General features: G+C 44.5%; 1 protein-coding gene across 1 annotated transcript; it reads left to right on the plus strand.

Moving 5' to 3' along the window:
* Positions 1-644: 644 nt before the first annotated feature.
* On the plus strand, positions 645-4,761 carry LOC142586956 (sulfotransferase 2A8-like). The gene is made up of 3 exons (XM_075697826.1): positions 645-767; positions 2,729-3,205; positions 4,242-4,761. The coding sequence occupies exons 2-3, from the start codon at positions 2,750-2,752 to the stop codon at positions 4,722-4,724; spliced, it is 939 nt and encodes a 312-aa protein (XP_075553941.1). The 5' UTR covers positions 645-767; positions 2,729-2,749; the 3' UTR covers positions 4,725-4,761.
* The last annotated feature ends 9,060 nt before the right edge of the window (positions 4,762-13,821 follow it).

The following is a 13,821-nucleotide window of genomic DNA, read 5'->3' on the forward strand; positions in this document are numbered from 1 at the left end:
TCAGCCACGAGAATTGAGCAGGGTATTATGCATATACGTGCGTCCTCCACGGAGCACCAACGTTTGACATTTCTTAGCTGATAAAAAGTGGTCATATGAGACAGATTAACAAGTACACGTCTCAGTATCGGTGAAGATATTACAGTTGGAAACGCGCAAAAATTGAAATTGACTTATGTCTTGTTTGCAACAACATGTTACCATGAACGACCTTCCGTTGTACGATGCGAAGCAATACACGACATTCGTAATTTGGGCGGCATTTAAGCTGTCTCACATACACTGTTTACTGTTGGACCTGAAGAAACAGTTTTTACCAAGAAAGATTCGCAGCTACTTATTTTATAAATAAGTATTCAATTGTATGACTCCTTCCACAATAAGGCATGTAGGTTAGGCGAGCAAACAGCGTTCCCCAGTCTAGTTTTGGAACGAGAGCTTATTTATGAGACTGGAAGGCCCATTCGTGCTAGTGTTCAATTACAGGTCCCGGCTCTGCCAAGCAGCACGGGCTTTTTCGAACCACCAATCGAAAAACGTGTTGCCTTTGTGCACTACTATAAAGATGAAGAAAATTCGCCAATTCGCCGGATGCGAAATTCAGGGCAGCGTCCTACACCTGTTGCCATCTGCCACGCCACCTGCGTGCCTGTGAACCTACGCGAACGGATATATTTCGCCCTGTTCTCGCCATCACATTCTACGAGACCGTGGATTCAGCGAAACTGGGTTGGCCGCGTTGCTGGGTTGAACCTTCGCAGAGGAAGGTAGGTTCAAGCTCGTTTTTCCTAAAAGAGCACTACGGCCTGTTGAATTTGAATACCTTCATTTTCGCGTACATTGTTGAGCTGTACTGGAGGGGCTTCCACTTTTAGCCACAAACATCGCATCGAAAATATCGGGAACAATGAACAAGGCCGCATGATCTTACGACTTTCTGTAACGTCATATTGGCATTGCGTTGTTTGATGTTTAACTGTAAGAACTTCAGAAATATGTTTGGGCAGACGGTCAGTATGTTTCCATTTTAAGAAATAAACATGTAGAGAATTATGAAAGGCCGTCATTAACACACAGAAAGAAAGGTATCTATGATGTCACGGATAGGAAGAAGCGTGCGTCTATTCACAGATGACTATCAATAGCTGGGCCAGCAAGCGTAGATCAGCGATAACACTAAACTCTTCTTCGTTGAATCGAAGGCCACCATTAGCCTCCTCTTCTGCCCACATTACCGACTGTGACATCAGCCCCTTCGGAAAAAGCACATTGTTGGTGCGGCTCATCGGTCTGAGAAACGTAAGGTTTGAGACGGCTGACGTGGACGATGTCAGAGAGAGGCGAAGGCACCGTGGCATCCAGCAGAGACACATCATATGTGACAGGGGCCACCTGGCGAAGGATGCGGTACGGGCTATAGTATCGCGAGAGGAGCTTCTCCGAAAGACCACCGCGCCGAGTTAGATACCAAACTAGCACAAGAGCACCTGGTTCGTTGTCCACGTCGTGATGGCGTTGGTCGTAACGGCACTTCTGGCATGTATGTGAAGCAGAAAGACGAATGCCGGCTATCTGGCGTGCTTGGGTCGCTGTGGCTATAACATCCCGAGTGGACTCTGTCGTCGAGACGAGTGTGGTCGAAAGGAGAGTCTCGAAAGGCAAAGTCGGCTCACGGCCGAAGAGGAGAGAGAAGGGTGAATAGCCAGCTGTATCGTGGCGCGAGGAATTGTAGGGGAACGTGACAAATGGTAGAGCAACATCCCAGCCGCGATGATTGGAGGAAACATACATGGCTAGCATGTCAGTTAATGTCTGATTCAGGTGTTCGGTTACACCGCTAGTTTGAGGATGGTAAGCGGTAGTAAGTTTGGTATAGTAGCACATGATCGAAGTAGGTCGTCTATGACTTTGGCAGGAAAGTGTCTTCTGCGATCGGTGAGAAGTTGACGAGGTGCACCTTGGTGTAAGATAACGTCGTAAAGCAAGAAATCGGTGACGTCTGTAGCGCAGCTGGTCGGTAGGGCTCTATTAATGGCATAGCGAGTAGTATTGTCCGTTGCGACGGGAAGAAGCGTGCGCCTATTCGCAGATGACATGTAATGGCTGAGCCAGCAAGCGTAGAGCAGCGATAACACTAAACTCTTCTTAGTCGTCTTCAACGCCACTATCAGCGTCCTCTTCTTCCCACATTACTGACTGTGACAATATATTTCTTGAACAGTCCTATCCACAGGCCACATCATTCTAATAATTTACATTTTTGCGAATGTAGTATCGTGCGCAGTCAGCGCACGAGTTTCAGAATTCATGCTGTTTCTGCTACTGAATAAAGCAGTAGTGTGAATTGGGTAAAAATATATGTTCTAAACGGTCATACATTGAGGAGGGCCCTTCGGATAAGATAACTGGTTTGATTCTTAGTTTTTGGCTGTGGGGGCCGCTTTAGGATTGAAGTAGACAACAAATAATATTCAAGTAGTAAACACTGCGAGTTTGGCAATGCACGTCACGTGCACCTGAATTAGCAGCACCACTACACAGCCTTTTTAATTGCAAGAACTATGGCTACGGGGCTCAGAGCGCCAGTGTTCTTATTTCTAAATTGCAGCCATAATACTTAATTAGGACTTCCATATGTTTTACGTTGTGCTCCCCCTATTGATCTCTCCCTACACTGTGTGCCATTGAGGGTTTCTTAGACATTTGATGCACCGATTTCTTTTGCCAGAATAACAAGGAAGAAGCAACAATGGACCCAGACTATTTCATGATCGTCGATGGCGTGCGGATACCTAAGGTATTTGGCGAGGAAAACTTTCGTTCGGCAGCAAAGTACGTGCCAAGAGATGGAGACCTCTTCGTCGTGAGCTATCCCAAATGCGGCACGTCGTGGGTGCAGTACATTGTCTGCAGCATCCTAACTAGAGGAAAGCCACCTAGTAACGTTAACGACCTTAACGCCATGGCTCCGTTTATCGACGTCAGTGGCGCAGCTGCAGCAGAAAATCCCAAGAGGACCGGACCCATTGTTACCCATATTCCACCAAGTCTCCTTCGCCCAAATGACAGGGCGAAATACATTTACGTAGCACGAAATCCCTATGACACTGCAGTGTCCTGCTACTATTTTCTGAAGGGATTCACTCGGAAGACGGTCACTGATGTCTCCTTCCAGAGATTCCTTCCGATGTTTATCGAGGGAAAGGTAATATTTTTTAGTCAATAGATTTATTCGTTTCTTTGCCTTGCAAGTTTCATTGCACCACTGCTGCTATCCCTGAAGGTCTATTTTCCTACCGAGCCCTTCCTCTAATTCATGTACTGTACCATGCTCACCGAACTTATTTCATGGGATTTCCAAATATGCTTCAGTCTTGGTTCTCCTCCTTATATTAAAACAAACATATTTGATTGTTATATTCCTCACGCGGCAGCATGTGCATTTGGATAATGTTTGTTATTGTAAATGTTACATTGATACATTCTTACACGAAGCTGGAGATTGACAGCTTACTTAAGAATAAACAAATTATCTTCAATTAATAACACGGCATTCCTTCTTCAATAATCCGTAAAAAAGATTCAGCGGAACTAGCATTTTTCAGCCGAGGGATAGTTACAAAGAGCTATCACAGTTGTGGCCTGGTCTCATGGAATGCTGCCGCAAAGGTGGAGTTATCCTGTAACACCTGCGACTGAAATTTCAATACCTGTTTTTAGCATTCATACGTTTGGCGTTCGCTGAAATGAGGGTAGCACGTCTAAATATCCCTCAAACCGTTCACTCTGAAAAAATAAACGTGCAGGCTCATTGAGCATAAGGTTACCTGTCAGCTGCTGGATGGATATTGCTTGGATTTTTTGCCGTAATGTAACTTTTGCTGATTCTAAAAAAAACTGTATATTTGATATCGACATGGTACAACCTAATTTTATTATGGTAGACTCGCATTTAAACTGAGAATGAATTTGAAGCCCAGAATGTGCTGAAATATTGTCTAGAAGTCTGGAAGAATCAGTAACCATAAAGGGGGCTGGGGCATACCTCAGTGAGCACAGTATTTAAAATCAACCTTTCGGCCACTACATGGAGGCTTTGTTAATATTTTATCGAATTTTTACACTTCTCTTCACCGTGGTAGGTGTCTTTTACATTTTTGGGCATTACAAAGAGTCTGTTGTTTCAATGGCACCTTTTCTGAGGTTGTTATCACAATCCTGCTTGTTTTTCACCAAACTAGGTGGGTTACTGTGACTACTTCGACCACTTGCTGCCGTGGTACGACGTCCGAGATAAACACAACGTCCTCTTCATCACCTACGAGCAGCTTAAAGCGGACACAAAAGGACAGATCCTCAGGATTGCAGACTTCATCGACCGCGATCATGGAGGCATTTTGCGAGAAGACGCTGATACACTTAAAAAGATCTTGGATTCGTGCAGCATGCAGAGTATGAAAATGCTTCACAATGATGATCCCGAGGAGAGAATGATAAAGTTTTCTGGTATGCCTAAGAATACGTCCGCGACTAGTGGCGAACATTCCTATGTCACTCCGTCCGAGTCGAGGCATGAAGGATCGGGATACGTCCGAAAGGGAGCTGTTGGAGACTGGAGGAACCACTTCACTGCTAAGCAGATCGAAATCACAAAGACATGGATTGCGGAAAAATGTAAAAACTCAACCGTCATGCAGCTGTGGGCCGACCTGGACCTTCCATGATTCATAAGTGAAAAATGGTAGTACAATAAAGAATAAGAAACAGCGCATTTTGTAGAAATCAAATTATTTTATACTCTATTCGCTGTTGATATACTGACACCGGTAAATTATCATACGTGTGCAAAGTAGATATCTTTGACAGCAAGAAGAAGGAGTTAGTTGGATATTCTCAATGTCTGTGCAGTGCCTTCCAAGTGATTGGGTTCTGTAGTTCGACGATAAAAAAGTTCTGCGACAGGAAAATGTTCTTCGTTGATTTTATGTCAGAATTTAACTTGAAAATTGTAAACATTTCTAAGGATGTCGTTGTGCATTTATTACCACGTGTTGCTTTTCAAATGAATCCCGTTTGTACTATACCTACTTTAAATTTACCAGCTATTAACTATAGCAAAGCTCACGTGCTATTTGCGGGATGTTTACGTTAGCATGTATTTTGATAGAAAATCTTTAGGGACGGGATATATAAAAGCCAAAAGAAATGTTTATTATAAAAGAACATGTGGAGATGGCACTATCACCAGCAGCATAGTTTTATTTCCCTTGCGGACGAAGGACACCACCAGCGATCTCCAACTTCCCCGAACTGGCCCAAGCTGGTTTCACCTGGCGTCGACAAATCTCATTTTATCACCCCCAGCTAATGAACAATCTGCTCTGTTCGACTACGTTTGTCCTCCTTGGCGCCCATTCGGTCACATTTTTAACAATCAAACTATGGGGTTTCACCTGCCAAATCCACTTTGTGAGGCACGAGATAGTGGCGGACCCCGGAAATCTCGAACACGGGGGGTTCTTTAACGTGCACCTAAATCTAAGTACACGGGTGTTTTCGCACTTCGTCCCCATCGAAATGCGGCCGCCGTGACCGGGAGTTGATCCCGCGACCTCGTGCTCAGCAGCCCGACACCATAGGCACTGAGCAACCACGGCGGGGCATTCTGTCACATTAATGGTCCGCCAGTTACCTGCCCTACGCATTACATGGCTTCCCAGTTCCATTATTTCTCCTAATGTCTACTGAAATATCGGCCATCCCGATTTGCCGCTTGATGCACACTGCTTCTTTCTCTTTCTTAAAGTTACGCGTAACGTTTTTTTTAGTTCTATTACTCCTGGCACAGTCCTTAAGTTTTCTCGAGCTTCTTTGTTGAGCTCCGAAGTCATGCCCCAATGATAGATAGCACCAGTAGATGAAATAATTGCACTCCATTTGGCTCCACGACGCAATGTGTAAAACACCCGCTTATGACTCACGCGTGAAAACGTGCGGAGCAAATTATGGTGCCGACGTGAAAGTCGAAACGCAGTCATACGGCGTTAGGCCCAAAAGTAACTCTGTTCTTATATCAGAACACGTTTCAGTCGACAGTTAAACTTAGGATAAGAGGTGACAGTTATTTTATTTGTGCTTTCAAATGTGAATACTTTGTGGAGCCAATATATGCCGAGATAAATTTCGTTTTGATATATAAAAACTATAATAAATGATTACAGCTGCATTCACACCCCTACTGAATATCTCATAAGAGAAATTGGGATGTTGCATCAAGTTGCCATCAGCTACAGAATACTGTGTTCTATCGAGCACACTAGAGACACTATTGAACCACCCAAATATGTGCTTCTCAATGAATCTGGCATAAGCACATATTCATAGTGTGAGCTTCAAGTGCAGCATTGCTTGATGGTGCCACCATGGTTGGTAGTGCTAAGGTTTGTGAAAGTGTAGGAGACAACGACCACGGTTACAGACATTCACCGAAGCCTGCGGTAAAAACGCAGAAAATGTCTATGAACAACAATAAACACAACGCTGGAATATTAAATGGGGTATTGCTCGCCCAGGGATAGCAATTTCTGCAGCTAAAATAAATTCAACAAAACGCGAGTTTCCCTGTGACTTATAAAGAGCAACATGTGTCACTCTCGTTCCTTGCCTATTGAAGGAACATTTATTGTTTTTAAGCAGAAGGTTGTACGCGTTTCGGCGTTACATGGGCCGATACTGGCTGACACGTAGGTTCAGGAACCTCACATTATTTTTTTTCATTTTAGTTTAATATATTATGCTGTCGCAACTTCCTTCCGTTCTCGCTATCTGTGTGGCTGTGCGATAGGCTAATGGGAAGGCTGCTTTGTGCAGACAAAATATATTCTCAGAAATGAAACTATCGTGTCAGGATCGCGTTGTGCGCGCCCGATAATCTGTCAATGGCTCCTGCACGCCAAAAAAAATTTGGCAAGTGCAGTCTCTCACTTGATAAACACGCGTTGGTCGTCGCCTACAATACGTAAAGCGTACCACTTACGTACAGTTAAATGAAACATTGCGTAAAATGGACGTGTAAGCACATCATTTCTTTTCGGGTAGCTGCTGCATATTTGGAACCGCGTGCAAGTGGAACCGACGATCGTGGCACAACTGCGCTCGTGAGGTAGTAAAGCGGGGAAGCCACGTAGCAGGGAGGGGGCTATGCGTTCTACTTCGACAGCAAATGCGTACTTCACGTGACCGCACGCGATCGCGCGCGCCTTATCTCGAAAGCGATCTGCCGACCGATTATGCCTTTGCGCGTGTTGTGTTTTTGCCGTTCAGTTTCTGCTGAAGCGATAGACAGCAAAAATGTCCCTTCACTCGCTGCAGCGGCCGCACTGCCTCACGCCAGCATTTTGACAGCTGGTGTGCTCGGTCACCGGCTGTATTGTGTTCATTTACGCCTGTGCGCGCTGACACCATGGTTGTTAATTTAGTTAGAAAGCGAATGATTCCAAGCTTATACCACTGATAATACTACTATCGTTTGTCATTATAGCTGTCTACTAATTTCATAGCGCAATTGATGCCTCGCCTGTCAGGCGAAACTGTTACTTTTACAAACAATAAGTTCTACGAACAAACTATGGTGAGTTGAAGACTTTAATACCAAGAAAATCATGTTTACTACCTATATGAATGTAAAAGCCACATCAAGAATAAGCCCATTGAAAGAAAGGAAACAATCGTTTAAGGAAGCTTTTTTTGCATTATCGTAGGCACAGCCGACAAAATTCTGTAAGAGGGCTTCAGTCAAAGACCCTGTAGCTTTATGGACGCCTCGCACACTCACCATCACTATCAGCGCATGCACGCCATTGCCGTGTGCGCATACAACGAAGGCTTCCCAGGTTGTTGTTGTGTAGTCGGCTCTGCGGCAGCTACTAATATGTGACCAAAACATGCTATGCTGTACCTTTGTCTGATCTGCTCTGGTACCCGCTGTGGACGAAAAACGACAAGCCATACCCCATATTCTCATTAAGGCGGCGCCCTACAAAGCTAGTCGATTCTTTTTGGAAGTAGTGCAAGCATATTTCATCATTTATGACCCCAAGATTTATGTGCTCTATTTAACGCCTCTGACAGCACTGCTCAGTTAATCTAGCATCGGCTTGTCTCCTCTGGCCATGCTTACAAAGAAATTGAGTAGCGTTCCAGACTTCATATTCCTCCTCCTGTGTTTGTTTTCTAGAGCAGCAAATTGTTCATGGTGCCTGTCAATCAGCGTTTGTCCAGTTAATCTAGCCAGAAACACCTAGCCAGATGTTTCTGGCATGTTGTTTATATGTTACCTTTGGGGAACACTCGTCAACGAAGGGTTAAATGGCTCATTATATAGAAAGATTGCGAAAAATAACAAAAATGACTGCTATATCATCGCTAGCTTCATGAAATCATTTATCGTACAGGAGCATTTATTTATCGGACATGATGAATGCAAGAAAAAATATTCTGTGCAAGGGGTACACAAGAACCTGGGTTTATAGAGCAATCAAATAAATTGTTCAGCTATGCATGTTTGCTGACCGCAGAATACCAGAATTGCCGCCATATTGTTGTGTATCCTTCACTATGCCATTCCACATGTCATGAAATAGTAGGTGAAAATATAACAGCTTGGAGAGGAGCGGTTATTTTATCATCCACTCTTCCAGTAGTTTGAGTTTTTGATTTACGAAGGAATAAATTTTGCTGTATTCGCAAAACGCATTTATAATACTCGGGACCAGTTGCATACCTAAATATCAAAAACAGGTATAATTGAACCCATGACTTGAAGCTTTCCTTCGCATGGTCCATAGCATTGTCCTAATTCTCTCCAAATAGGAACAAAGTGTCTTCCTTAGTTCACCAAGACACCCGCCGAACTTGCTACGGGCCTATTGGAACGCATGAAAACACAGTGAAAACAAAGGCGCAGCAAAACATTGCAAAGCTCAAGATTAGGCCAGAAACGCCAACTTAACGCCAGGCATTACAAATATATTTCGCTGTATTTTCAGGAAATGTCAGCTTGGCATGACGTAGAGCTCTCTCAGGATACTAGAGACATAGCTAATGCATATAGCATTGTTACATGTAGCGCTGATACATAAAACACTTTATTTAGGTGACGCTTTTGAAGCAGCCCTCGCATCAGGTATAATCTGCAAACGTCTCGCTAAATATCTCACATGGTGTGGAGTAGAGATATTTCATTATTTTGTGCAAACTTTGGATACCGCTCCTATATTAGGCTTGGTAAGCTCTCGAACAACAGCATAGGTAATTTTCTCCAAAGACTGCTATTACTTTACACACTAAAAAAATTTGCCATGTCTCTAATACCTTGACCTTCTCTCTCTACAAATGTTGAATTACTTCATTGATTAGTTTTCTACATAAAGTGAGAACATTTCTAAGTGCTTTCAAGTGCACCTCCAAACATGAAAAAACATGAGGGACTCGAAATTTTAATTGCCTTCTTTACCATACATATATTCTTTTCTGCACATTCACACTAGCGCGTCGCACGTCGCCTCCAAACTAAAATTTTATAAATAATTTACTTCCAACAGTATGCACCAAAAGCTACTTAAATCGTTCTTCGAGAACTTCTATTCACGCTAACAGCTTCGCTATAAAATCACGAAGAGTGCAAGCGGCGTCACTTTTGATTTTCATTTTTTGATGTACTTGAAATGCCGTCATTCTCGGGCAGATGTGTTGAACTTGCTGGTGACATTTCTTGTCATTGCCGCGTGGGCCTTTCACTGATCAGAAAGGGTAATTTCTTGCATATCTTTAATTGTGTAATATCCTTGAAAAGTCCTCATGTTGGTACTAGTTAGTAAATCATAGTAACAGGTAAAAGACGATGTCATTGGACCAAGACGACAACGGAAAACGCTTGTGTTACGATCCCCCGTTTTGTTCCCCTCTTGTATAGCGGTGTGTCTGTGTGTGTTCATTCTTTCACTTTATTCTTTACTCTGCAATTGATGGACTGGGTTTGAGGGAATAAAGAGTTTCACCCAGTCATGAAGTAATGACACGGACGCCGGAAGACGCGCACAACTGAGGAAGGCGGCGGCGTTGACAATGGCGAAAAGATACAGCTAGAAGGCAGTTCGGCGTTCGTAAGCCAGAGAGAACTCAGGGATCGTGCTGGAGCGCTTCGGACGACTCGAGTTGGACGCCCTGGCGACGTTGCAGAACGAACATCATACCGAGAAGCTTGATGCGACGTCCTTCGCCAGGTGGGAGCTGGCAGTGACCTTCGGCCTGCGCCTTTACAGGCCTCTATTCCGGCGCCATCTCCGTCCCACCCCGTCTGCCACGCTCGCCGTCTCCGCGCGACTCTCCTCCACCACGAAGGCTTCTCACGGCTTAGCTTCTTCGGGAGCATCATGCCAAAGCTCCCGTCATCTTCACCGATGGATTTCATTGAAGCTCTAGTACCGCCTTTCTGCGTCGTCATCGGCTTTTTGCGAAACTCAACAACAATGTACCCTCGCAAATATTGACAAGCGTCCCCTTTCAAGAAGTTTATTTCCCGCACACACAAACGCACACACAGACACGCACGTACAGACGCACACACGCGCACGAACTGCCTTACTGTGCGTGGCAGTAAAACTTGCACAACACATAAATGCACATTAAGAGCATACAACAGTCTTCCTTGGTCTAGGTGACGACGTCAGGAAAAGATGCTGGTCAAATGAACCACATCTCATGTTACGGCATTCTTAATGTTGCTAATTGGTGAGAACCTTTGCCCACCACTAAACGTTCCAGAGGCCCGAGAAACATGAAACTGCCAATTCATGACAATGGTTTCTAGACATTGGGTAGGAATACTGGGCAGGTTGCCGGCTGTTGAAACATTACTTTTGTTGAAGTCCATGCTGCCTTGCGGTGAACACCTCCAAGTGACTAGCCAGTTTGACACTTTTCGGGTTGGAATAATATATATGTGCACGTGTTATTCCATCTTGACGAAAACTAACCGAATGTCGTCGCGGTTAGTGAAGCCAGAAACCGAAGGCCTGTTTGTAACCCCGACACAAGTTGTACTAGCAGCTTCTTCTGAAAAGAAGCTAAGCTTGCGGTATAGCCCAGAGGCCCTTGATTGGAAATAAGGCGCTGTCACACAGCCCGTATAACTTTTCAAATTTCAACAGACATAATATACATAATATAGGTTATGTCCTGGCAGTCCAAATCCACGGATATATTCCCAATCTCGACATCCACAGGTTTCAAGTTAACTTTCAAGTCTTACCTGACTGGCAAATAACCTTTCTCAGTCATGCGGCACGCTACATAACATCTGTGCGCCTGCAAGTACGCTCTTCTTATTATGTATATACGGGCGAGAAAGAGTGCATCTTCATTTTTGCGGGGAAGCTCCTAACAAGCGTGATATTATTTTGTTATGCACTGTTCAGTTGTTCATATCCACTATAATTGGAGTTCATTAAACGTACGTTTCCTATGTTGCAATTTACTTGTCCCTATTACGAGAGAGATAGAGAGAACTAAACTTTTATTTTCCGAAAAGGTTAACCGAGTCAAAACCGGTTTACCCTAGGTGGGAGTATTTCTTATTCCAAAAGCCCTCTGGCTTCCGCTGCCTCCTTGGTCCGGGCGACTAAACTGCATTGGTCATCCAGGTCATCAGAGGAAAACTTGGCCTCCCACGTTTCAGTTGTATATATCTGCGGTGAGTTGGGGCGCCCTTCTTGTGCTTCTATGGGGCGGCTTTCTTTGGAGTCGTCTTGTCGAGCTTGTGAGGTAGGGTCTGCGGATGTGTCACGCAGTGGGCAATCCTGGGCCATGTCTTGCAGGGTGTCTGGAACGTTGCAATGGGGGCATGTGTACGAGTAGTGCGTAGGATACAGTCTGTGCATGATTATTCTGTGTACGTATGTGTTGGTCTGTAGGCGATGCAGGATGTCTTCTTCCTCTTTGCTAAGATTCTTGTGTGGTGAAGCGTACTTTCTTCTGCTGAGTCGGAGGTGTTGCAGAATCTCCCAGTACTTTGGTGGCCGGCCTAGTGCAGGTTTGCAGGAAAGCCCGGCTGCTATGCTCGCGGACAGCGGCGTGTGCCGCCTCATTTCCTGTCATGCCTTGATGGCTTGGAACCCAGTTGATGTGGGGGTCGGGGAGCGGGGTGCGTGCGATGTAATTTCTAAGTATTTTGAGCGCGGTTTTTGATATGAGTCCTTTTGATAGTTGCGAGCTGCTGCTTGGGAGGCTGTTATTATTACTGCTACTTCAGAGCAAGTTGTCGCTGCCAGAGCGATTGCCGTTTCCTCTGCAGTCTCGGGGGCTCTTGCTTGGATGGTGACAGCTGCAAGTTCTTTGCCTTGGTGATCCGTGACGCTTAGGGCAAAGGCGTTTCGTTTAATATACCGGGCAGCATCGGTGTACCTCGTATCATGGTCTCTCCGTATTTCTTGCTGAGTGGGCGGATTCTGCTATGCCGACGCTCCTTATGGCAAGTTGGATGCATATTGCGCGGTATAGTTGCAACGCTGATACAGTCGCGGACTGCAGGTGGGATTCCTGCTTTCTGGTCTGTATCTGCAATGAAGCTTTCAGTGGAGTTTAGGTAGTGCAAAACTGCACGTCCGGTGGGTTGAATAATTTTATTTGAATTTCAATGTCGTTCTCTCTATTACTGTCAGACGTCGAGTAGGCAGCTATATCAGCCGAGTGCTCTGCGGTATATTTACACTATGTTCATTACCAGGATTTGCTTTAGCTTGCGTACGAACCTCAGAAGCGTGCTGTTCAAAGCCTATAGGTGTTGCGGTCCACCTTGCATATGTTCCTTGTAAAACGTCCTTGGAAATACAAATTTTCTGCGTGCTTCATTTGTTTCTGCTTCCTTCTGCCCAAAGCGTCCAGAAAACTTATGACAGCTATCCATAGCGGCGGCAGCCTTCACTTCTCTTCTGGCGGCTCTTTTGAGATGCCCCGGTTTAAAAGTGATGTCCATATCCTCGAGAGGGATGAAGATCTGGGTATATGTAAGTAAAGCAGACTGTGAGCCAAAGTCAACGGCGTTCAGGAAAGCTTGCAGTCGGAATTGCGGCAGATCCGACGCACTTTGTGGGACTTAACATAGAGTGAAGCTTTGTTTAAGTGCATAGCGTGTGCTTAAACATTAGTGAGTTTCCGTGTTATTGTATTGATAGTGCAAATTCATACCGAAGGATTTCTCCCAAACCATGCAATTCAGGTTACATGCTGTCCTAACGTAGCCGCTTTTCCTCTACTTCGGTTCAAACGCTTCAGCTGTCACCCAACATGCTACGCGTTGTGACAAGGGCGGCGACCATGTCAAATGGCTGGTTTGTGATCGTGCGATATAAGAATATGTGTAATCCTGGCTTAGTGGTTAGACCACGTGACTGATTCTCTTGTGAATTTTGCGAACAAAAGTTCTATCGCGCCATGGCAATCGTAAGGAAATCTTTTTAATACGAAGTGATAGACAGAAGCACTCCTCAAGGTCATGCAAGGCTACTTTTATTGTTTTGATTCAACCTAAAAAAATTGGTCACTTCGAAATCTCGCTCTATTATGCAAGAATTTGACAATTTTGTACTAGGCCGAAGAAAGTCTGTATGGCTAAAAATATTTTTACGATATACAAAGTAATAGTTTCTTGGTCTTTTAAAATTAAACTTAATTAATTGGTTTGCGAAGAGCATGAAGTGATAAGTTAGCTTGGGGGTTTGCAAGCGGTCAATCCTTATTATATTTGTAGCGTTAGGTTTCGGT

The sequence above is a fragment of the Dermacentor variabilis genome, chromosome 7, assembly GCF_050947875.1.
Source record: "Dermacentor variabilis isolate Ectoservices chromosome 7, ASM5094787v1, whole genome shotgun sequence".
Lineage (NCBI taxonomy): Eukaryota > Metazoa > Arthropoda > Arachnida > Ixodida > Ixodidae > Dermacentor > Dermacentor variabilis.